Source organism: Ammospiza nelsoni, chromosome 18 (genome assembly GCF_027579445.1).
Source record: "Ammospiza nelsoni isolate bAmmNel1 chromosome 18, bAmmNel1.pri, whole genome shotgun sequence".
NCBI classification, from domain to species: Eukaryota; Metazoa; Chordata; class Aves; order Passeriformes; family Passerellidae; genus Ammospiza; species Ammospiza nelsoni.
In genome coordinates, this window is record NC_080650.1 from 10,775,505 (window position 1) to 10,796,624 (window position 21,120).

Below are 21,120 nucleotides of genomic sequence, written 5' to 3' on the forward strand. Positions count from 1 at the left end.
TCCACTTGCACATGGATGAGATTCAGATTCCCCATAAAGCCGAAGCATTTATAATGCAGTTTTGGGTTGTTTGGTTTGCTTTCTGATGCAAGTGAACATTGATTCTTTTGCTGGCACAGAATGCAGTTGGTAAAGCTTGTGCACAAAATATGAGCATCCTGCTGGACAAATGTGTTCCATAAGGGAACTTGGAGGCATGCAGCAGTGTGGAGGCTTTGGCAGCCTGTGTGCACACTCAGCCCTGTGCTACCCAAACTGGAGCCTTCAGCTCTGGATCTTGGCTTGATCCTCTGTCAGCTTTAGGTAGTTTCTGTTTCACACACGGCACCTTCAGTGAATTCCAAAAGGAGAAGTTTCACGCGGTTTTTGGCAGATCCCTGAATTTCCTCCCATCTCTATTCTTCTCTGGGTGGAGGGGAGTGTTGCACTTCTTCAGAAGTTGCAGGAGCATTGGAGGTGTGTGTTCTTGAACCTTGCCTGTAGTTGTGGGTTTTGTTTCCACCAGGTGACTCACAAAGCAACAGGAAAGGTGATGGTGATGAAGGAGCTGATTCGCTGTGATGAGGAAACACAGAAGACTTTCTTGACAGAGGTAGGAGCAGAATTTCAAACAGCTTCTGAGCCAGTGGTGTGGTAGAACTCTCCCATCTTCCCCAGAGAGAGAGATCCTGCCAGCAGCCTGGCAGGAATGAAGGTGCTGAGGAGGGAGACATTGCTCAGGGAAAAGCTGACATGAGCTGAATGTTTGCTGCAGTGAAGTGTGACTCACACTGGGCAATAGACATTGCTTCAGCTCCAGTTCATTAATGTTTCAGTGATAAGAGCAACTTCAGTCAGAGGCAAATTGAGCTGTGCAGGACATAAAGGATTTATCCCTTGAGCCTTGTGCATAAGTACAAAGGATGAGGGCCAATATCTGTAACATATTTAAGACTCATGCTGTATTTAAGCAAAACTATTTTCTTGATGGCTGCCTACCATGTTTTTCAAAGTCAGATTTAGCTTAAAGGCAGTTCTCTAAACACCTGGCACTCCTGTTGTGGCCCTAACACACACAGCACAGACCCAATAGCTGCTCTGGAGAGTTTTGCCCTCTGAAATGTTAGCCAAACTCAAGAGTGCTCTCCTTAAAGACTAAGATCAGGTTAATTGCACAGCATGAAAATGAAGGGGCAACAGTTCATTGAGTGCCTTAAGGTTGGTGTTCGAGTGATCTCTGTGATCCCTGAACAGGACTTTGAGCTCTGGAGTGCTTTTCACCACAGAATGGACCTGTCAGCACTTGTTCCATTCCCTTTTTGCTGTGAATCATCCCTTTGGGATGTCTGTGCCTGCAGGTGAAGGTGATGCGCAGCCTGGACCACCCCAACGTGCTGAAGTTCATTGGTGTGCTGTACAAGGACAAGAAGCTCAATCTCCTCACCGAGTACATCGAGGGGGGCACGCTGAAGGATTTCCTGCGCAATGCAGTGAGTGTTGGACACCTGGGAGATGTGTACTCAGTGAGCCTGGCTGTGCTGGCTGTGCCAGCCTCATGTACTTGTTGTTAGTTTTCTTTGGAGCTGTGCAGTAAAGCTGCTTCATAGCTGTGGGTGAGCTTGAGGCAGGAAGCCTCTTCTTTCTGGGGCTGTATCATGTGTCTCTGAGTGCTGTAAGAGTCCCTCTTGTGAAGGAACTGCTGGCTGGTAAGATGGTCCCTGACCATTTATCTTTCAGGACCCATTCCCCTGGCAGCAGAAGGTCAGCTTTGCCAAAGGGATTGCCTCTGGAATGGTGAGTGGGACTGTTGCTTTGTAACAGAGCAAACTCTGGGGTCAGAGTTAGTGGCTTCAGGAGGGTGGAGTATGAGGGGCTGTGGGCACTGCCTGACTACTGGAACTGGGTTGTGGAGTCTGTCATAAAATGCTCATCTGGGAACCTCTAACACCAGCTTTTCTCCTTGTGTTCCAGGCTTACTTGCACTCCATGTGCATCATTCACAGAGACCTGAATTCACACAATTGCCTGATCAAGCTGGTGAGTTACACCTCAGTTCCCACAGCATGCTGCTTCTCTCCTTGGCATCTTCCTCCCTTGGTTTTCTCCACATGATGTTCCCTCTTTTGTCAGGGTGGAACTGATTTCAGAGAGGCTTTGTGCCCAGGCAAAGGAGCTTTATTCTCACACAGGGTTTTCTAGACTGATCCAGCTTTCACTGTTTCTGTGTTCTGTTCTCTTACCACCCTTCCTCTGGTAGCAGTTCCTGTAAGAGTCACTTTCTGAGAATTAGTACAGCTCTGTTCTTTATCTCAACTCTGAGGTGTTCTCTGCAGCTGTTTCTGTTCTTTTAACCACTTAGTGACTTTTTATTGGCACTCAGGATTCAGACAAGTGTGTAGGTGTGTACACGTGTGTCCTCTCAATCTTTTAAATGCTGGGTCACAAGAGTTTTGTGTAGTTTCATTCCCTCAAGCCTGCCCTTTTTCACTTGGCTTCAGACAACCCAGGATCAAAGTCCAAGTTAATTCCTGAACAGGTAAAAGAGGAAGATCTAAAAGGAAAGGTCCAGGTTTCCCCTGGCAAGTGTAGCCAAATTGGTGGGATAAGTGCTAGCAACCACACAGGAAATAAGATCATGAAGGGAGCAAGTGATGAGCTGGGGTCATGAACTGGGTCTCTTACACTGTCTGGACATCTTGCTATGCTCATGGCTGCAGGAAACCCAGATAGTTGCCTTAGACTATAGCTGGTAGTGAACAGGAATTGCAGCCTCTCTGCTCCTGAAAGGGGCTGGGAGTGATCAGTAGCCTGTACTGAACCCCCTGTGCAGGATAAGACAGTGGTGGTGGCTGACTTCGGTCTGTCCCGGCTGATTGTGGAGGAGAGGAAGAAGCCGACCCTGGAGAAGCCGTCGGCCAAGAAGCGGACGCTGCGCAAGAGCGACAGGAAAAAGCGCTACACCGTGGTGGGGAACCCCTACTGGATGGCCCCAGAGATGCTCAATGGTAAGAGTCCAGCACAGGGAGCAGGCAAGGAGACAGCCTGTGACAAGATACAGAGATGACAGGATTACTGGAAGTTTCTGTGCCCCAGTAGCACCCAAACCTTTTAGAGCCTGTGGTTTTAGACCTGCTGATGTGGAAGCTTTGCTATACACACAGAGGTCATAGCTGCAGTCCTGCAGTGCCTGCCCTGGTGAGCCTTTGTACCAGCCCAGGTTCTGTTTCTGGCTTGACAGCAGGATTCTTCAGGAGGGCAACAGAAGTAAACTTGCTGCAATCCAAGTAAAAGGAAAGATAAAAAGAGGCCTGAGATAAAACTGAACCCAAGATCAATTTCTGTTATAGCCTCGTGCTTTGGAATTGCCCCTTGAAAGAGGGAATCGTTACATTCTGGGATGAGGTTTATGCTGTTGCACAGATCTAGGGAGAGGCCATGTGCTGCCAGGTTTGCTGAAGCCTCAGGATTCAGATGGGAATTGTACTACAAGTGCAGGGAAATCTGGGTTTTGACATGCAGCCCTCAGTTGCATTAAGGTTGAGCTGTGACCCTTAGAGGAAAAGCTGCTCCTGCAGGAGTTGAGATGAGGGTGAAATACAGTAGATACAATTTCCTCCTAAAGAGCAGGTCTCTCTGACCAGGTTGGATAGTTTGCCTGGCTGGGATATCAGCACTGTCCAGCACAGTCTACTGGGGAAGGAAGGACTGGGCTTCTCTCCCCCAGCTCAGTTTTCTATGTTACTTTCTTGTGTGCTGTTCTGTTTGCCTTTTCTCAAGGTCTCCAGCCCTAAAGAAGTCTGAGGCTGCTTCTCAGAGTTTGTCTCAGTCCTGGCATTTGTCAAGAGAACAGCAACAGCATAGTCTGACATCAGCTCTGAAAGCAAGGCTGCTGAGCAGCTCGTGCCTTGGGAGGGGTGTGTCTGTAAGCAGAGCATGGCGTGCTGGAGCCTGCCAGCTCTCCCAGGATCAAAGTGCTGCCGGTGTGTAATTTATTATCTCTGCAGTCACTGCAGCAGGGACTTGCTGGCTGCTGGGGAAGCTGAGCACTGGCTCCATGCTCTGTAGAGATCCACAAGAACAGCAATCAATGAAAATGGGCAGGAGCTTTCCATAGTTATTCTTAGCCTTTGCTCAGATCTGATAGAGTGTTGTCCTGTAATTCCCCAGTACAAGAGAGAAGCAGGGTTAACATCTGTAATGGCAGTGTAATGCAGCTGGTATATACAGATCTTGGGGTGACCAGCCCTGCTCAGGTTTAAGCCTGGCTTTGAATCCTGTTTTAGGGCTCTCCAGAGAAAAGCCTTAGTTAAGCTTGGTACTGGCAGCTCCTGAAATAGCTGGCTGGGTGACTTCTCTTTACAGAGCTGAATGTCTCATGTTTCCCACAGGACAGAGCTACGATGAGATGGTGGACATTTTTTCATTTGGGATTGTTCTCTGCGAGGTAAGACAAGGACATTAAATGGCATCTTTAATGTACCCATCTCTGTGTACACCCAGATCTCTGCATCTGAGTGTGCAGCCTGTGACCTAACAGCACATTATTGGTGAATTAGACTGGGAGAACAAGGCTCTGTTTCCTCAAGGAAGATAACTGTCTTGTAGTTTGCTGGTCCCAGTTTCTTCCTGGACTGAGAGAAGCTGTAAAAAAGTCATCAAGTTCTGACTGAGCCTGCTATCTGTTTGAAAGTAATGTATTCCCTAGAACTGTGATGCTTTTTTTCTTTTTCTGCCTCATTAGAAAAACAATCAGCTGCATAATCTCAGCAAATTCAGGGCTTCCACTGGGGATGGCACTTCACTTCAAAGAAGTGGAAACAAAAACCTCTTTGCAGGTCGATTAATGAAGCTTGCACCCTGAAGTCTGTTGGCTTAGTTTATTTCTGAGCCAATGCAGAGTCTGACTGCTATATCAGGCTTTTCTATCTGCAGAACAAAAAGCAGCACTTGAAAGCTGCAAGGTATTTTCAGTTTAAAAATGTGGAAATACAGATGAAAGGCAGGGTGTTATGTGTAACACAGCAGTTGCAGGAACACCAGGGGATGCCAGCACAGTTTCATTTTCAGTGTTTGGGTGAAGGAGACAAAGAAAATGTCTGTGCATAAATCTTTGTGGCCTCATCTGGAGCTCTGTTTACACTGGGCCCTCCTCTCAGAGAATGTTGTGGCTGTGAGTTACAGACTTAGGAACTTGAAAAATCCGTATGTGGGATTAAAACAATTGTTTCATCAAGAAAAAAAGACAAATAAAAGGGTAGTAGCATATGAACATTCTCCTTGTCGCCAAAATTATGCTAAAAAAATCCCCTAAAATTAAACACTCAAACAGATAGGGACATAAACCTGCCAAAATACATAATGGGTGTTTCTGTCTAGTTCCAGGATGTAGCTGTCGTGCTGAGTTACTGGCATAGAAAAGCCTGGGTGGTTATAAATAACAGCCCTTCTATGATACGCAGTGAGGCTTTAAACTTAACACTCTGTCCACGTGAAAGTTTCTGTTGACCTTCTGAGTCCAGATGGCCCCACAGCTCTCTGCTGTGGGCTCCTTCCCTCTACACTTGTGCTGGAGGTGGTGAGCACTGGGGCAATGCTGGGGCAGGGCTCCCTGTCCACCCAGCTCTTTACTGGCTCTCCTTTTCCTGCAGCCTCCTGGCTGTCAGTTATTGTTGTTTGTCTGTCTTGTCTGTCCCAGCCCTCTGGCTGTGGTGGGGGCTGACTCTGTCACTGGCAGAACAATTCAGAATTGGAGCTGCTGTTGACTTCCCAGCATTGTTCAGGACAGGCTCTGTACTGAGGGGCTTTGCTGTTGGCATGGTAAGATGGTTATGGTGGTGCAGGTTGCCTTGATTGCCTGCAATCAGGAGGGGCTGCATCATCCCCAGCTGCAAGACACTGTACAGCTCCCTGAGAGGGGCACATCATGCTGTGTCTTCTGGCAGAGACCCTGGGCAGGAGGAGAAGGCATCTGGGACTTCTTTCACAGCTGTGGACACCTCTCCAGGTCTTGAAAAAGTTTCCAGTGAAGTTTGTCTGTACACAGTGCCACGAGCTCATGGCTCCATTGGAAGGAAGAACAGTTTTCTGTTGTTTCATTTCCACCATAATACTTTGAAGGAGCCCCTGCCTGATCTATTGCAGTACCTAAGTGCTTCTCTCACTTTCTCTAGATCATAGGCCAGGTTTATGCTGACCCAGACTGTCTCCCACGCACACTGGATTTTGGCCTTAATGTCAAGCTGTTCTGGGAGAAGTTTGTTCCTGCTGATTGTCCTCCAGCCTTTTTCCCTCTGGCTGCTATTTGCTGCAGACTGGAACCAGAGAGCAGGTAGGTTTGGGGTCTGAAGGACTCTTTGGAAGCTGCAGGATGTGTCTGTGTTCCCATAGTGCAAGGACTGCTCTGCACAGAGGGCAGCTCCAGCCATCTATGGGAATGCTCAAAGGCTTCCATGAGTGAGAGGCTTCAGAGTCCACAGTTTGGGAGAGACACTGCTGTATGGTGGAGATGTCTGAAACAATTCCAAGACAGATTAAGAAGGAATGATTGTTCAGGATTTCTCAGCTACAAAGAGCAGGGGCAGACTTTGACAGTAAGGTAGATACTTCATTTGATTTCAGTTATGAAATTTGTAGCTTCAGAACAGTGTTGCTGTAGGTTCCAAAGAGCCAGACATCCCTGGTCACTGACTGGCTATAAAAATGGGTAGCCCAGACAGATGAGGGCTTTGCAGTCTTGGAAGCTGAATGGGGAGGAAATCGTGGCCCTGTTCATCACTCTGTACATGGTACAGGGACCTGGATGGACAGCTAGTTCAGCCTTTCCAGATGCTGTTCTGCTTCCTCTTTCCTACTCATGTTTTCTCACTGCTGCTTCTAGGCCCCCTTTTTCCAAGCTGGAAGATTCCTTTGAAGCTCTCTCTCTGTACCTGGGAGAACTTGCCATCCCCCTTCCATCTGAGCTGGAGGAGCTGGACCACAATGTGAGTGTGCAGTATGGACTGACCCGTGACAAGCTACCTGAAAACACAACCTAGGCTGCTCCTGCTGCCTGCACCACTTCACTGGAGCTGGGCTGAGCAGCAGGGAGGGAGATGCACTTCAGCCACTTCCAGGGCATTAACGGGGCACCACACTGTGCATCTGCTGCACTGCCTCTCTCTCCCCACCCAGCTTCTCTCCTCCTGGATATCCTGATTCACTGTGGATTCCTGGCACGTTTCAGAAGCAAAAAGGATTGTTTCCTGCCAGCTGCACCTAGGAAAGCCGCTGAACACTATTTTTCTGGCTTGAGAAATATTTCTCTGGCCTTTTCAGGCTTCTTTACTGTGGTGCCTTAGAACTTGGCTGCAAGCTGTGAAGCCACCCTGGCCTGTGTGCCAGGGAGGGAATTGCTATAGGAGACTCTCCTGGGTAAGGACCAACTTCTGGAACAGCTTCTCCCACTGACTGCCCTGCCCAGAAAGCTGGGGAAATTGAACATCCAGCAACATGTCTCACCAGGACAGCACATGTATGTATTTGCATGTGTTTCCCAGAACAACCCACTGAGATTTTGGCCTCTGACATGCATCAGAGGAAGGAGTAAAAAGCCCCAGGAATTGGGCAGCTCTCCTGAATACCACGTCTCTGGGGAAGCACATCTGAATTCTTGTTTTGGTTTTGTGGGCTTTTATTCCTTCTGTGTCTCTGAATACCTCCAAAAGCCTGCCTAGAAACACTAAGACTGCCTAGAAACACTAAGACTGAGCTCTGCTTGCCCCTCCTGATGGCAGATGAGGCAGGCAGCAAATGAGCCACTGGAGCATTTTCAGACCCTGCGCCTGCAGTGAGTTTGCCTGCCCAAAACCTTAACCTAGGTGAAAGTATCTGAACCTGAATGTGTAGTTCTGCACTAGGCACTGGGTGTGGACATTCCTGAGTGCTTGAGCTCTTGGCCTGTGGATGTGAGGTGACAGGAATGGTGGCAGAAGGTGCTTGTCAGAAAGCCAAATGTTTGAAGTGGCTCAGACCTTGGGCATGGACAATGGCAAAAGGGGACTTGCCCAAGGTTAATTAAAGGATGGACTTGTCATGAATAGAAAAGTGCTGGAGAATGTCCCATCCTCCCTGGAGTGGCAGCTGGAGAACTAATAATTCAGTTGCCACTACCTCATCCTTTCCTGCAGATTGTCCAAGTTGCTCCTTTGAAGGTCCTTCGTGCAGCTGCTGCTGCAGCACCTGAGCTGATTCTCCAAACAGAAATTTTCCTCAGGGTCATTCCCTGCTCTGGGGTGGGGGGAAAAGGGCTTGGAGTCATTGGGAGGTGGGTAGGGCTGTATTTTCTTCCAGTACTTCTCTTCTTCCTCCCTTGGTGGGAGAAGGAAGCTACTGCTGCAGTAGCTCACGTGGTTGGCAGAACTGAACAAAAAGCTGAATCAAGTTCTGCTCTAAGTCTCACAAACATCATGGTTTAACTGGATTTTAGTGTGCTCCTTTTCCCCTCCTCCTCCCTTCAGCATTGAATGGTGGGGAATGGGTGTTAGTCTTTGCTGTTACTTTGGTTTCCTCCCCTACCCATGAGTTTAAAGTATTATGTACAATAACATGGGACCAGCCATCACCTGACATCAGGTATGCAAGGGGGGTGTTTTTAGTCTGTGTAGTGGTGTTTTAGAAACACTAGGGCCTCCCTGTGCTGAGAGTCAGGCAGAAGCCTCTCTAAACTGGGTCCAGTGGATCCAGGATTGTTAATAGGATTTGCCCTTTCATTCCCCCTCCCAGGCTGGTTTGTGAGGGGACCCCTGAAGGGAGAGTCCTGGGTGATGTGTGGGTGGGGTTTATGAACTGTGATTTGCACAGCTCCACGTTCTAACTAAATTAAAGAGCAGTAACTGTATGCTGATTTTGTGGTCTCTGTGTTCAATAAAGCCGGAAGCCGTCACTTTCTCGGGTTTCTATTGTAGTCACAAAATGGCAACACCAAAGCTGCCCAGATGAGGTACCATCTAGAACAGTATTTTCTGAGCCTGTGGACTGTGCCACATTCCAGAACTGCAGAATCACAGTGCAGTGCTCTGTAGGACTATTTACCTGGAGTGAGGGAAAGGGAACAAGTTCTGTTCAGTCCTTGGTTGGTTTCAAGGGTGGACAGGAGTCAGCAGATCAAGGAGCCTCTCCATTTTCCTTTTCTAATCCAGGGATAAAAATGCAACCTGTTCTTGGAAACATCTTATTCTGAAATATGTAGTTCAGGGGACTTTTGTTTAGACAACAACTGAACAAAAATGCTGGCTCTGTTAGTCCCTCTATAACCTGCTGTGCTCCATCTCCATTGCACTTCTCAAGGGATGGAGCTGCTGCTGAGCAGAACTGAGCCAGGTCAGTGCAGGAAGGGGCTGTAAGCAACAGTCTGTTCCCATGGGCCAGCCTGCTGAGTCACCCACAGCTGCTTTTCAGGAACAGTGTCCCAGTCCAAGAGGAGCTGCTGGAGCAGGGAGACAAGCTTCATGTCCCTTGTCAGTGCTGCTGCATGCAGGCACTGCTTGTAGGGATTTACTTTTGGGCCTGGCAAACTGAAGTGGCATCTTCCCTTCTCCTCAGTTCAAAGTTTGAAACACTGCAAAGGATGCTGCTCTGGCAGGAGGAATGCACAGATGAGCCACAGTCCACATAGGTCTACAGAGCATTCTTCTTTTAAGCTTTAATATAAGGTAGCACAGTCTGCACCTTCTCATAATGAGGTATTTAAAACATTTTACAAAGAAATGGTATTCAAAGGCATTTAAAAATAAAATATTTCCCTTTTCTGAATCAAACATTAACACTAAAACCCCTGCTGCCAAGTGCTGCTCCCTGTTAGGCCCACAGCTCTAAAGCAGATGGCTGGAAAACTTACTTGAATGGCTTGAATCCCCTGAAGCGGGGACAGATGTTTCCCTGAACTGGCCTTGCCTTGGTGCCATGAGGGAGACACTGCAGCAACCATCCCTTCCAAAACCCCTGAAATGCTAATAAAAGTTGTTACAAAACCTCTCTAATAGGACCAGGCTCTGTAAGTAAGTAGTCTTGCTGCACAAGCTGAGTGTGTGACAGAGGCTGGACCAGGAGCCACACCAGAACTTCAGTATCTTACAAAACAGCTGTCCTGTTCTGCCCTTAGAGCCAGAGCTGCTGCTCTGTGATCAGGGTGACCTCCACAGCTTGGCCACTCTGTCCAGCACTGGCTCTGTAGGAAGCCTAGGGAGTTCAAAAGAGGATGTTCTCTATCCTCAGTGTTTAACCTGCTGTAAGTAACTGAAGGGCAGTTTGTTTTCTTCACAACTATCTACCACTCACCCTTGCTTTAATGATCTGTGTAAGTGAGCAGGAGGCACAGACAGACCCCCTGGACACCTACAACTGTGGCTGTGCATGTAGCACCACAGGGGAATGGAGAAGTGGCCTCAGCCCTGGAAGACCTGGATTTGTCAAGAGCTTGAGGAGAGCACTGGGTCTAAACATTCTGCTTCTGGGCAAAGACATCCCTTAAACAAGCTCTTCCTTGGAAAAAAACCTGATCCAGTAGCAGGATTCTGGACAGTGATTCCAGCTGTCAGCCACTAAAGCAAAAAGGCAGGAACTATAATCGGTGTAATTATCTAACTAAATCTGACATGAAGCTCCCCTTAGTCCCTGCAGTACTGTTCTCTCCTGAGGTTCCAGGCTGAAACTTAAGTAACAGTGCACACCATTAAATAGGAAAAGAATGTAGAAAGAGGAAGCCACGACCACACTCCAGGCTACAGGATCTGTGGCCAGTTAAGCCTGGCCCATCATCCCCCCCAGCTCCTTGGCACACCATGGAGACAGGTGGGAAGAAGCAGCAGGGTCCACCACACCAGTCCCCAGCTGGTCATGCACTGAACGGTGCCCCTCAAGCAGATGATGAATTGCCCATTGCTCTGTTCCTCTGCATCACCTTCGTCCGGCGTTCATCAAAAAGAAAACAAAACAGAAATGAACACACGCACCCCCTGCACTCACAGTGGGAAGCTGGAGGCTTTGCTCGGCCTGTAGCGCTCCTGCCTGAGCTGCTCAGGCCCCAGGAGTCCCTGCCTGGCCCATGAGGGGGCCGCTGCCATCCCGGGGGTCCTCCACGGGCGTCTGGCTGGGCTGCACCACGATGGTGTTCTCATCCACCAGCTCGCACGCGGGGTTGCTGAACGCCGACAGGGGCAGCGTGATGCGCTGCATCTCCCGCTCATAAACCTTCTGCTCGTGCTTCTCCTTCAGGTCCTTCCCCCTGCATTACAACAAAAACCAAAATACACACGTGGGGTGCGTGCTGCTGCTTGGAGGGAGAGTCTCAGTAGAGCTGATGGAGTAGAGAAGAAGGGACTGTGTTCTTTAAGATTTAAGTGGTTTCAGCTGCATACAAAGGGCCAGAAATATTCCCTACTGTAAGCAGAGGACCACAGCTGAGCATCTCTGAAAAACAAGCAGCCAAGTGAAGTCTGTCCCTCCCTCAAACTGGCTTATTCACTGACACTGCTGCTGATAAATGACTGTACAGCCAAGCCCCTCCTTCAAACCACAGAGCTGCCATATGTTTCCTTATCCTTTCCAGTCCCACAGCACTGCCTGGTGCAGGCCCAGGGGAGGAGTGAGACAGTGCAGAGGCCACTGCTGTGGAAAAGGGCTTCTGTAACCTGCTTCATCTGGAACAAATACTGGAGGTGATGACAGCTTCTGCCTTTTGCTGCAGCAAATTAAGCTGTCCAGAAAGTATTAAAGCTGACTTCAGAGCCAGCCCTGCCTTCTGCCACTGCAGCTATAACAGCTTAATGCCACAACCAGCTCCTCAAACCTACCTCAGTCTCCAGCCTGTTGCTAAGTGAAGGAACACCTCTGTAATTTGTGCCGTGGAAGACCTGCCTTGCTTTAAAAATGGATTTGGCATTAATAGCATGTTGTCTCCAGAAGAGCTATGTATACCAAAAACTACTAAACACATTAAAGGTTTCTCACCACACCTACTACCCAAACCTTCCAGCTTGCACATGCAATTCTGAGATCAAGGCAAGGAAGGAGACAGTAAACCTGCAGAAGATCCTTGCTGTGAGCTCTCTGTGACTGGAGAAGCAAAGCTGCCTTTGGCCAAAGCCCAGCACTGGTCTATTGCTTCCTCCCACTGAGGACAGGAGAGAGGTGGGACAGGCACCACTCGCTCCTCCTGAGGCTCGTGATCACAGGCAGGCAGAGCTGCTGGGGTTTCCTGTTGGCATTCTGGCTGCTTTTCAAAGCTGCCTACAAACGTGCAGCAGTGGCTGCCATTCCTGCCAGCACACAAGACAGCATTCTCTGAAGTGACACCTCAAATCAGATTCCTCGACAAGCGGCACTCTGTGTTTTGCCCCTTATGTAACACTCCTCCCTCTGCTTTTTTTCTGTCAGCATTTATTATAAACACTTACATAAGGACATGTCCCAGCTTGGGAAAGGGCTCCTTCTGCTTGGTTGTGTCAGACTGTTGTCAAACAGCCAAAACATAGAACAAACCCTCCCAGAGGAGGGAGCCTGGGCCTTTGCTTGTTGCAGTGACAATCAATGCTATTTGTTAATCCTGCCCTCTTACAACTAAGCTTGCTACTGCCACTACCCTCAAACACTGCTGAGCTACAGAAACATTTCGGTCCCACACAGTGAAGTGACTGAAAAAAAAGTAACTGAAGTCAAAATCAAAACTGACCTTAAAGTATACAGGAACTTCGCTAAAATGAACTTGGACCAAAAAAAAAGTGCTACCTGACAGTCAGCTTCATAGGATACAATGCATAAGTAGCAAAAAAAACCTGCTCATTGTTTTTCTTCTAAAGATAGACTAGAGAAATCAGGGGAACAGGTGGCCTGCTAGAAGAATTGTTCTTTTTCTGAGCAAAACAAACTTCCTGTGAGGGCACCTGGGATCTCTCTTTCCAGTTCTGATAAAATCCTGCTAGCGAGTACATCTGAAAAAGCCACATCAAGGTGCACATGCATACACAAAACCTCAAACATTAAAGAGGGCAATTTGAAACTTCAAGTGAGATAGAACATCACAATAATGGGGGAATGGAGAAGAACAGAGTTAACTCTTCAGTAGTTCTTTCCTCAGTGTAACAAACAAACTTGCTTAATGTGCCATAATCAAACATGCTTCTGTCCCATTTGGTTGGGTGTGCAGGTGCTCAGACATTCCTGCTCTATATACACCAGCTTTTGAACAAAGAACAGCCACTCACCTCTTATAGATGTACCCCACAACAATGCCAGCCCCAATCGCAATGATTATCACCATCATGATCAGCCCCAGCACATAACCTGTGAAAAGAGAAAAATAAGAGCCAAAATTAAGAGGTGGCAGATCCAGCTATAATGCTGCTTTCAGAGCCTCAAAACAGGTCTGTCCTGCCACAATTACAGGAATGGATCCATCAAATGATCCTGGGTTTGTACCTAGTGTCCCTAAGTCCTTCTTTTCTCTGGAGTTCATCTGCACTCTCTGACTGATGCCAATGACGGGCTGCACCGCGGCTGCCTCGCTCCGGGAGGGCAAAGTATCAGCTGGTTCAAACACCTGCTCCTCCTCCTGGGAAGCACCAACTTCTGCTGTGGGGACTGGGGTTGTGCTAGCTGCAGCATCTGTTGAGAGGAGAAAAAAATAAAAAAAATATATATACAACATACCAAGCACTTATGACTACTTCAAAACAACATGTGTCTTGAGAGTGGGACAGCTCTAAACTGGCATCACTGAACTGCGTTCAAAGCACACTGAAAAACACTTGTTCCCCCTTAAGTTGTTGCCAGAAATCCTACCAAAGTAGACAAGAAATCTGTTCTTCCCCCCACTTCCCTCTGACGTGAACCTATTTAACTAAGAGTCCAAGGCACCACCACAGATGAAAGAAGTCAGAGAGCAGATTGAAACCCAGGTTCAGGGCATAAGTCCAGAGGATGCACAATGACTTCATTTAGTGTATAGATCGATATACAGGCTGCAGCTTCAATCATGCTGAACAAGATTATGAGAATCTCCATCCCAAATCTCCCAGGAGCCTTTTTATCCCTCTTCTGCCTCAATCTTCCTGACACAGGAAAGTCTGACAGGAGACTCCAGCTGGTGTGAAAACAACCTGGAGATATTTTTCCCTGGTCCCTCCTTGCAGTGTGTACCAAACTGATAGTCTGGGACACCACTGGACAGGCTAAGTCAGAGCAGGCAGCACAGCCACTAAGGACAATTCCTTCCTCAGTCAAGGCCCAGAAATGGCACCCAAGGATACAGGTTCCTTCCCAGCCCTGTTTTTTATCAATGCTCTTTTTCATCAACAGCATTGAAAGATTTTCAAGGTAGCTCCTTATTTCATGACATAGTTGAACTGGAAGCTGCAGCACTGTAAAAGCTGTGACAGTGTAAAGTAGGTATCTACTACCTTTTCTACACAATCCCCCTTCCTTTTGGAAATGCTATTCACAGTATGCATCCACACCTGAAAAATCATTCCACCTGCATCTCCCCCCACAGCAGGCAATAACTCCCTGTGGATTTTCTATCTGCAGCCATTTTGAGTCCTCAGTGCAATGTGAAATGGAAGTACAGAAGAGAGTCAGAGACAGGAAATCAGGGGTCCTGCACAGTAACTTCAAGTAGGGTCAGCCAGGGCAATTGAACTAAAGTGAACTGTTGAACCATTAAATGGTGCCTGCTCTGAGACACAAAAATATGAAACCTATTAAACCTGCAAATGGCTGAAAGGTCAGGTAACTCTTCTGATCCTAAAGCTGCAAGAGTGTTTTGAGGAAGGATCTTGGCAGCAGAACATTTTTTTTGCTTCACCTTTAGGGAAAAGCAGGCAAAAAAAGAGCAAAGTGAAAAAAAGGGGAGAGTGTATGTGCGTGGGAAAAGTATTTACATGCAAGGATAGCAGTCTCAAGGGACAGTGGTGCGAGTAAATCTTGCAGGGCTCAGAAAGTAGTAAACAGTTCAAAAAACCCCCAGTGGTTGCTCTGATGTCAGTCAACACTGACACCTCCTCTCCCCAAAACAGGCTTCAGCTACAGTTCTTTTGGCAAACTGTTTCTCACTGTGACTATCCAGGAGGAATCCAGTGTTTCCATTTCTTACTGTCCTCCTTTCTAGTTCTCATTTTTTCCACATTCTTGCCGTGCACCCTGTACTCAAATTCCCACTGGCAATTCTTTAACAGCAGGAAGCTTCTTTAGTCAGCCATAACATGCCCCACAGCAGCAGTCTACCCGCACCTCGGCAGCTCCTGGGTGTCCAGACCTCAGCCTTTTGCAACACAGCTGGAGAGCGCGACAGTGATAAGCGAATTATGGGGAGTGGGGGCTTCTCACAGGCCTTTTCTGGCACTAATGGCAAAGCCGGAGGGGCGGAGCACGGCATAGCTGGGAGGCAGATGCGCACAGGCGGGGGCTGGAGGGAGCTCTGGGTACGCGGTGTTTCCGAGGGAGGTGCTGGCGTAGCCCGGGGTTGTTTGTGCGCCGGGGGACCCCACCCTGGTGACAAACCGAGCCCCGGCGGTAGGGGCAGGCCAAGGAGGGCAGGAAGAGACAGGGACCGGCGGCGGCCGCTCTTACCTGAGCACTGGGCGATGTCGCAGGATCGCCGCTCGGGGATCCCGGTAGCGCCTTGGATGTAGCACCAGGGCGCGGCGTCGCCGTCCGGGTTCCTGCAGCTGTTGTGGTCCTCATCGAGTGCTAGGGAGCAGCGGGCCGTCAGCGCGGCCGCGGCACCCCCCGCTCCCCCGAGAGCCCCTCCCGGCCCCGGACCCACCTGCCGGGAGCGCGGCGCCGGTACCGTTCCGCACCATCCGCCAGTTGAGGCACGGGGCGCCGCCGGAGGCCACTCGCCGGCTGCCGCGGTAGGACTCGCCGTTACCGCGGACGCATTCTGCGGAGAGACGAGCCGAGCCTTGCGGGCTGCCCGAACAGCCCCCGCCGCTCCGGGCAGCTCCCAGCACGGCCCCCGCTTTCCCCACAGGGGTGTTCCCCCTCCCCAGAGCGGCCTTTGTCCCCCACAAAGCCGGGCCGCCACTCACTCACTCACTCACCCTCGGCGCCGCGGGCGGCCCCCAGCAGCAGCAGCGAGCCCAGCAGCAGCAGCAGCGCCCACCGCGGACCCCCGGGCAGCATCCTCGGCGCGGAGGGCGAGGAGCCGCCGGCAGCCCGGCCGCGCAGCTCGGCTCGGCTCGGCTCGGCGAGACCTGCCCCGGCGCTCCCTCCCCGTAAACAACCGCCGGGCTGCGCTTCCCCCCCCGCCCCGCAGCCGCCGCCGGGTCCTAACGCTGCCGCTGCCGCCGCCCGCCCCCAGCAGGGGAAGGGGCGGCTGCCGCGGGGCAGGGCTCGGGCTCGGGGCAGGGCTCGGGGCAGAGCGAAGCTGCTGCCGCACAGGGTCCCTCGCCCCGATGGGTGCGCGGTGCCGTGGGGCTGTTTGGCTCGAGGGGAACTCCGCGTCTCTGGGCTTGTCTCCTACAGTCGCAGGAAAAGTCTTAGACCAGAAGAGGAGACTTTTCCACACGGAACTACGCTTGAACAACTGCCTGTGGCAGGAAAAGGGTTTATCTTCGGAGACCCAAAACTGTTCTCTCCCCTAGAGAATTATCATGAAGGACTAAATCCTGCTGCCCTTATTCTCCCTTTGGGTTCCCTTAGCTGTAAAGATACGTTGTAGGGGCTACACACTGCTACGGAGGCTGTGCAACTCCACCTTCAAGGGCTTTTTACATCCTCGCCTCTGCCAATCCATTACTTTTCATTGACTCCATGGGCTTACTCTAAAAGCTGTGCCTGCTTATAGGAAAAACCAAGCTAAACAGCATGAAGATGGTTTAGAGTCGTTCTACTGCAGGCATGCAGCCACTGTGATAAAGTCTCTCTGCAGACATTTCACACGGCTCACGATAAATACTTCTGTTTCTGAACATGCCAAGGGACTCAGCCAGTGCAGCCCCACTGCCTGTACACGGCATCTGGAGTCCTCAGCACTGTTTCTGTTTTACACCAGTGAAAAAAAAAGCCACTGAATAGCTGGTCCTGTTCAACAATGAGCTTGCAGAGGCAGCCTGGGCCAACTGATGGGTTTGTAGCCAAGGCACAGGCCTGCAGCACAAGGTGCTATTTCTGGCTTTCCCACAGAGTTCTTCCTGACCTTGGCCAACCTGCCTGCCTCGCTTCTTTGCACTTTCCCTTCCTTTTTGTTACATGAGGTACAATCAAACCTTCCTTCTTAGAACAGGACAGGGAAGTTCCCTTCTTTTAAAGTTCTTTGAAATCACATGGAAATCACTGAACACATAAGAAGTACTTCTATGCCAGGAAGCTGCTCCAGTGTTGGATAAATCACTTTTCAAGGCAGTGCTGCCTGCAGCAGTGGTCTTTCCCTTGTGCTCCCAGATGTTTCCATCCTGGCAGTGCTCTCTGTCAGGCTGCTACAGGTTATTGTGTAACAAACCTGCCCAAGGTTCTGATCCAACCCAACTTTTGCCCCTTTTTCACCAGGTCATGAATGTTTTAAGCCCTTTACAGCCAGGTCACCTGCTGCATCCAGTCCACAATGGAGCACAAAACCAGAGATGTACCAGCATGATAGATGGATAATGAGGAAACAGGTCAATTAAGCAGCACTACCACCAAGTATGAAACCACAGGTCTTAGCACACATTTGTGTGACTCAAGCTTTAACAATATGATTTGCCACTACAGAAAATTTAGTTTAGTAATGTCAGATTTAAAAAAAATATGGGTGCAAAAAAAAATCAAAACAGGAAACCAAAAACCAACTGTATGTGCCAGTCCTGACTGACATCACCAGCTAAGATGCAGCCTTTGTGCAATTATGCTCATTTTCTGCACAGACACCCTGCTACTGCATTCCTGATGTTCTCCAGTTACTCTCTCTAAAGGGAAGGCTAACTGGAGTCAGCAGGAATTTTTAATAAGGGCTATTCAATCAAGCTGCCTGTTTGTAATAGCTTTTCATCAGATTTTATGAGACAAATTCCATTCAGCAGAAACTGCAGGGCCACACATGCATCCAGAGGCACTGCCTGTCCAAAACTTTGCAGATGGACTGCCAGCCTGCACAATTAATGTCCTTTTGCTCATTTCATGAGACTAACTAATGCCTCCATGCCACCTAGCACAGACAGCACTTCCTTCTGTACATACTGATCCAAGAACTGCAGTAATCTCTGTGGAAACAAATCTCAGGCCTTTCTAGTTCTCTCTCCTACTATGTAACAAGATAAATTTGCACTTCTCCTTACAGGCAGCCAAGTTCCAGCAAACAATTTGAGTTTCTAGTCCACAGAAGGACAATGGGGAATCTGGAAGAAATGCAAAAATCTTCACAGTAATGGTAAAGATCAAAGACTTTTCCACAACTGACTTCTAAGCATAATTTTTTCTTTCATCTCTAGCTTTCTCCAGGATGAGGGAAGATTTATGCTTGGCAGTTTCACAGAGTTAAGTTTAATAGGATGCCAGGTGGCAGCTGTCAGAGGCAGACTCAATTGCTCTTTCCACTGCTTAGGAATGGGTTTGCTCTTCTTGCTACACTTTTAGAGATTAAACATGACATTATTTCCTAGGACTTGATTTTAAACTACCCAAACTATAAGTAAGTTAACAGCTTTGCAGCTACTTCCTCACATAGTTTACACTTAGATCTCTGTTGGTATATACACATACATGTATCACAACACATCCCCACGTTTTACAGGAGAAAATACACACTATTTTTAGGAATGAGGGACATTAAACATCTTCTCTAAACTCAGTGTGAACCAGTTTCAGCTGTGAGCTGATACCTTTCTTTATACAGGTTCCAGAATGAACAATGTCTGCTTTCTCTCTCTCCTGTCAGCTGCTCTTTCTTGTTTATTTGTTCTACATTTGCACCTGTGGAAAAATTCAAAGTGTTTTGAGATTAAAAAAAAACCCAACAACAACAACCAAACAAAAAAAAAAAAAAAAAAAAAAAACCAAAGGAATCCAACAGCACAGCACTCTGTGCCAAGGGAGGCAGCCCCAGATCTACAGCTCTGAAATGACTCTGCAAGGAGCCATCAAACCCACCCTCCTTCTCTGGCCACAGCCAAGTGTGTTCTGATCTTGCCAGGCAGAAGTTCATCTAACCTCCTGGGCAAGAACTAACATGCTTTATTACTTAACCTTACTAAATAAGACACTGAGGGGAGTAAACAAAATGAGTTTTCTAATCTGAGTAATCTTTCCTAGCCAAATTAACATGGATTGCTTAAAATGGAAAAAGTTGACCATTGCCCTCCTTGTGACAGGACACACGTCATGCTCCCATCACCTCCCCTTTCTTATTCCTAGATAATCAAAATAATTGTTCCAGTTTTCCCCAAAACTCCTTTTCCTCAATTTTCTGCTTCTTTCATAAATGGAAATGTTTAGAATAACGAGTACAATTCTGAGACCTCACCATGAATAGAATATTAGAGCAGTTTGTGCTTAAGCTTAAAAAGCTGCAAGCATCAAATGTTACTAAACACTATTAAGTGCTTGAGCACTTGCAACTCAAACAAAAGCAGGGGTTTTATTTCTTTGCTGCCTCTCTCTTGATCATGAAAACAACTCTGGGTCTCACCTCCAAAAAGCCTTCTGTAAGCAATGATGCAGGAACTGGAAACAAATTTGTTTCATTTCTAAGCTAGATATAATTTTAATGTAATAAAAGAACATCAGGGCTGTGACAAAAGGATCAGATATTGACTTTATGAAAATGAGCCGAGTATAACCAAAAATCAAGGCAGAGGCAGTGACTACAAAGGAGTCGCTGTGGAGCGACAGGAGTGTCTGCCGGCACTGTAGCACGGCGCTGCTGACATGCTCGGGGAGAGGGAGAGGCTTTCTCCTCCTTTCTCCTCCCCCTTCAGTCTGACAGCGTGAGCTATTGCAAAGTAAATGCCAGCCACAGCCTCCAAGGACTAACAAGGAAGTCTGCAGAAGCAAAACAACCATATGCGATATTTGAACTGGTTCAGACTGGTTCACACTTTGCTCCACTAACTCCGAGTGCTTTCTCAGATGAGTTTTTGTGTGGGCTGTAATAAAAGGCCAGAGGCCTCGGGAGGGCAGTCTGGGTCCTATTGTTTACTGGGGAGAAGCATTAAGAGATTATCTCTAAATACTCTCGGCAGTCAGCGACTTAAGAAATTTCACACACTGACTCCTCTTAATGGCATCATTTTTTGTGTCCTTTTTGGACAAGAACTGCCCACTGCCTTTCCAGTTTTCTCAGTTTTGAAGTGCTGACAGAGATCTGTGTTCACACTGGCCCACTGCAGCCAAGGTCCCCATGGATCATCCCTCAGCTCCTTCCCTGGCTGCAGCATTCCAACCTCGGTATCTGATCACAGATTGCTTTACCTGCTATCCGGTGGGTGTGCCTCACTGCAGGACACCACCAAACCACAGCAATCCTGTCAGGAATTGGGTACAGCTGTCTAAAGATGTTTCAGTCTCCAGCTGCACTGGTTTTTGTTGGGTTGTTTGTTTGGTTGTTTTTTTGCTGCAGATGCAGGCTGCTACTGACAAAAGCCAGAGCACACATTTCTAAGGGTGGAGGCAGGGAAGCTATTTTGAAAGATACTGTGATCTACTCAGAGAACACACAAGTCTGAGCCAAGAGCAGAAGCTTTACTCTCAATTTTTGAATGATCTTTGCCTGACCTTAGGCAAGCTTCTGCCTTGATTTCCCATATTAGTATTACTTATGTCACAGAGGCAGAAATGATTATATGTCTGCAAAGCACTTTGGAAGCTTCAGACATCCAATACCTACCTTATGAAATGGTTCTGCAGGGGAAGGAATCCTGGAGACAGATATGCAGGAGATGTTCTCAAGTTCTACATAGGTAGCACTGACTTAGATGAAAGTACAAATAAGCATTAATGCAGGACTTCATTAAAATAGGAGAATGTGTTGTTGGTTGTTTTTTAAGGTATAAATGTACTTTCGTAATTTTCTTACGAAATCTCAAACCACAGTTGTGCCCAGCAGCACCTGGCAAAGCTGAGCAGTCTGATAACCCAATTTGTTCTTGTTAGAAAATGCCTACCTAAAAATAATTGTTTATTATTTGCACATGA

The 21,120-nt window shown here is 48.2% G+C and overlaps 2 protein-coding genes across 3 annotated transcripts in view; one reads left to right on the forward strand and one right to left on the reverse strand.

The window, feature by feature from the left end:
* The window catches only part of LIMK2 (LIM domain kinase 2), a 30,558-nt gene extending 21,704 nt beyond the window's left edge, over positions 1 to 8,854 (forward strand). For both annotated transcript variants that reach the window (XM_059484921.1, XM_059484922.1), the window contains 8 exons: positions 506 to 592; positions 1,338 to 1,469; positions 1,717 to 1,773; positions 1,951 to 2,016; positions 2,810 to 2,984; positions 4,368 to 4,423; positions 6,150 to 6,307; positions 6,857 to 8,854. In XM_059484921.1, coding sequence (XP_059340904.1) covers positions 506 to 592; positions 1,338 to 1,469; positions 1,717 to 1,773; positions 1,951 to 2,016; positions 2,810 to 2,984; positions 4,368 to 4,423; positions 6,150 to 6,307; positions 6,857 to 7,013 — 888 coding nt within the window. In that variant the 3' untranslated portion in view covers positions 7,014 to 8,854. The remainder of the gene's footprint in view (positions 1 to 505; positions 593 to 1,337; positions 1,470 to 1,716; positions 1,774 to 1,950; positions 2,017 to 2,809; positions 2,985 to 4,367; positions 4,424 to 6,149; positions 6,308 to 6,856) is intronic.
* A 774-nt stretch (positions 8,855 to 9,628) lies between these two features.
* On the reverse strand, positions 9,629 to 16,268 carry PIK3IP1 (phosphoinositide-3-kinase interacting protein 1). Its single transcript, XM_059484923.1, has 6 exons — positions 16,053 to 16,268; positions 15,776 to 15,892; positions 15,580 to 15,699; positions 13,432 to 13,617; positions 13,218 to 13,296; positions 9,629 to 11,239 (listed from the first exon to the last, which is right to left on the reverse strand). Exons 1-6 carry the CDS (start codon positions 16,132 to 16,134, stop codon positions 11,032 to 11,034), a joined length of 792 nt encoding a protein of 263 aa, XP_059340906.1. The 5' UTR covers positions 16,135 to 16,268; the 3' UTR covers positions 9,629 to 11,031.
* Between the last annotated feature and the right edge of the window lie 4,852 nt (positions 16,269 to 21,120).

Bases quoted from the DNA above. Each gene is read 5' to 3' on its own strand.
- PIK3IP1 (XM_059484923.1), bottom strand. From the start codon at position 16,134: ATGCTGCCCGGGGGTCCGCGGTGGGCGCTGCTGCTGCTGCTGGGCTCG. The intron at 15,700-15,775 runs GTGGGTCCGGGG...GCTGCTCCCTAG, and splicing joins CGGCGCCGCGCTCCCGGCAG to CACTCGATGAGGACCACAAC. The intron at 13,618-15,579 runs GTAAGAGCGGCC...TCCTCTCAACAG, and splicing joins CGACATCGCCCAGTGCTCAG to ATGCTGCAGCTAGCACAACC.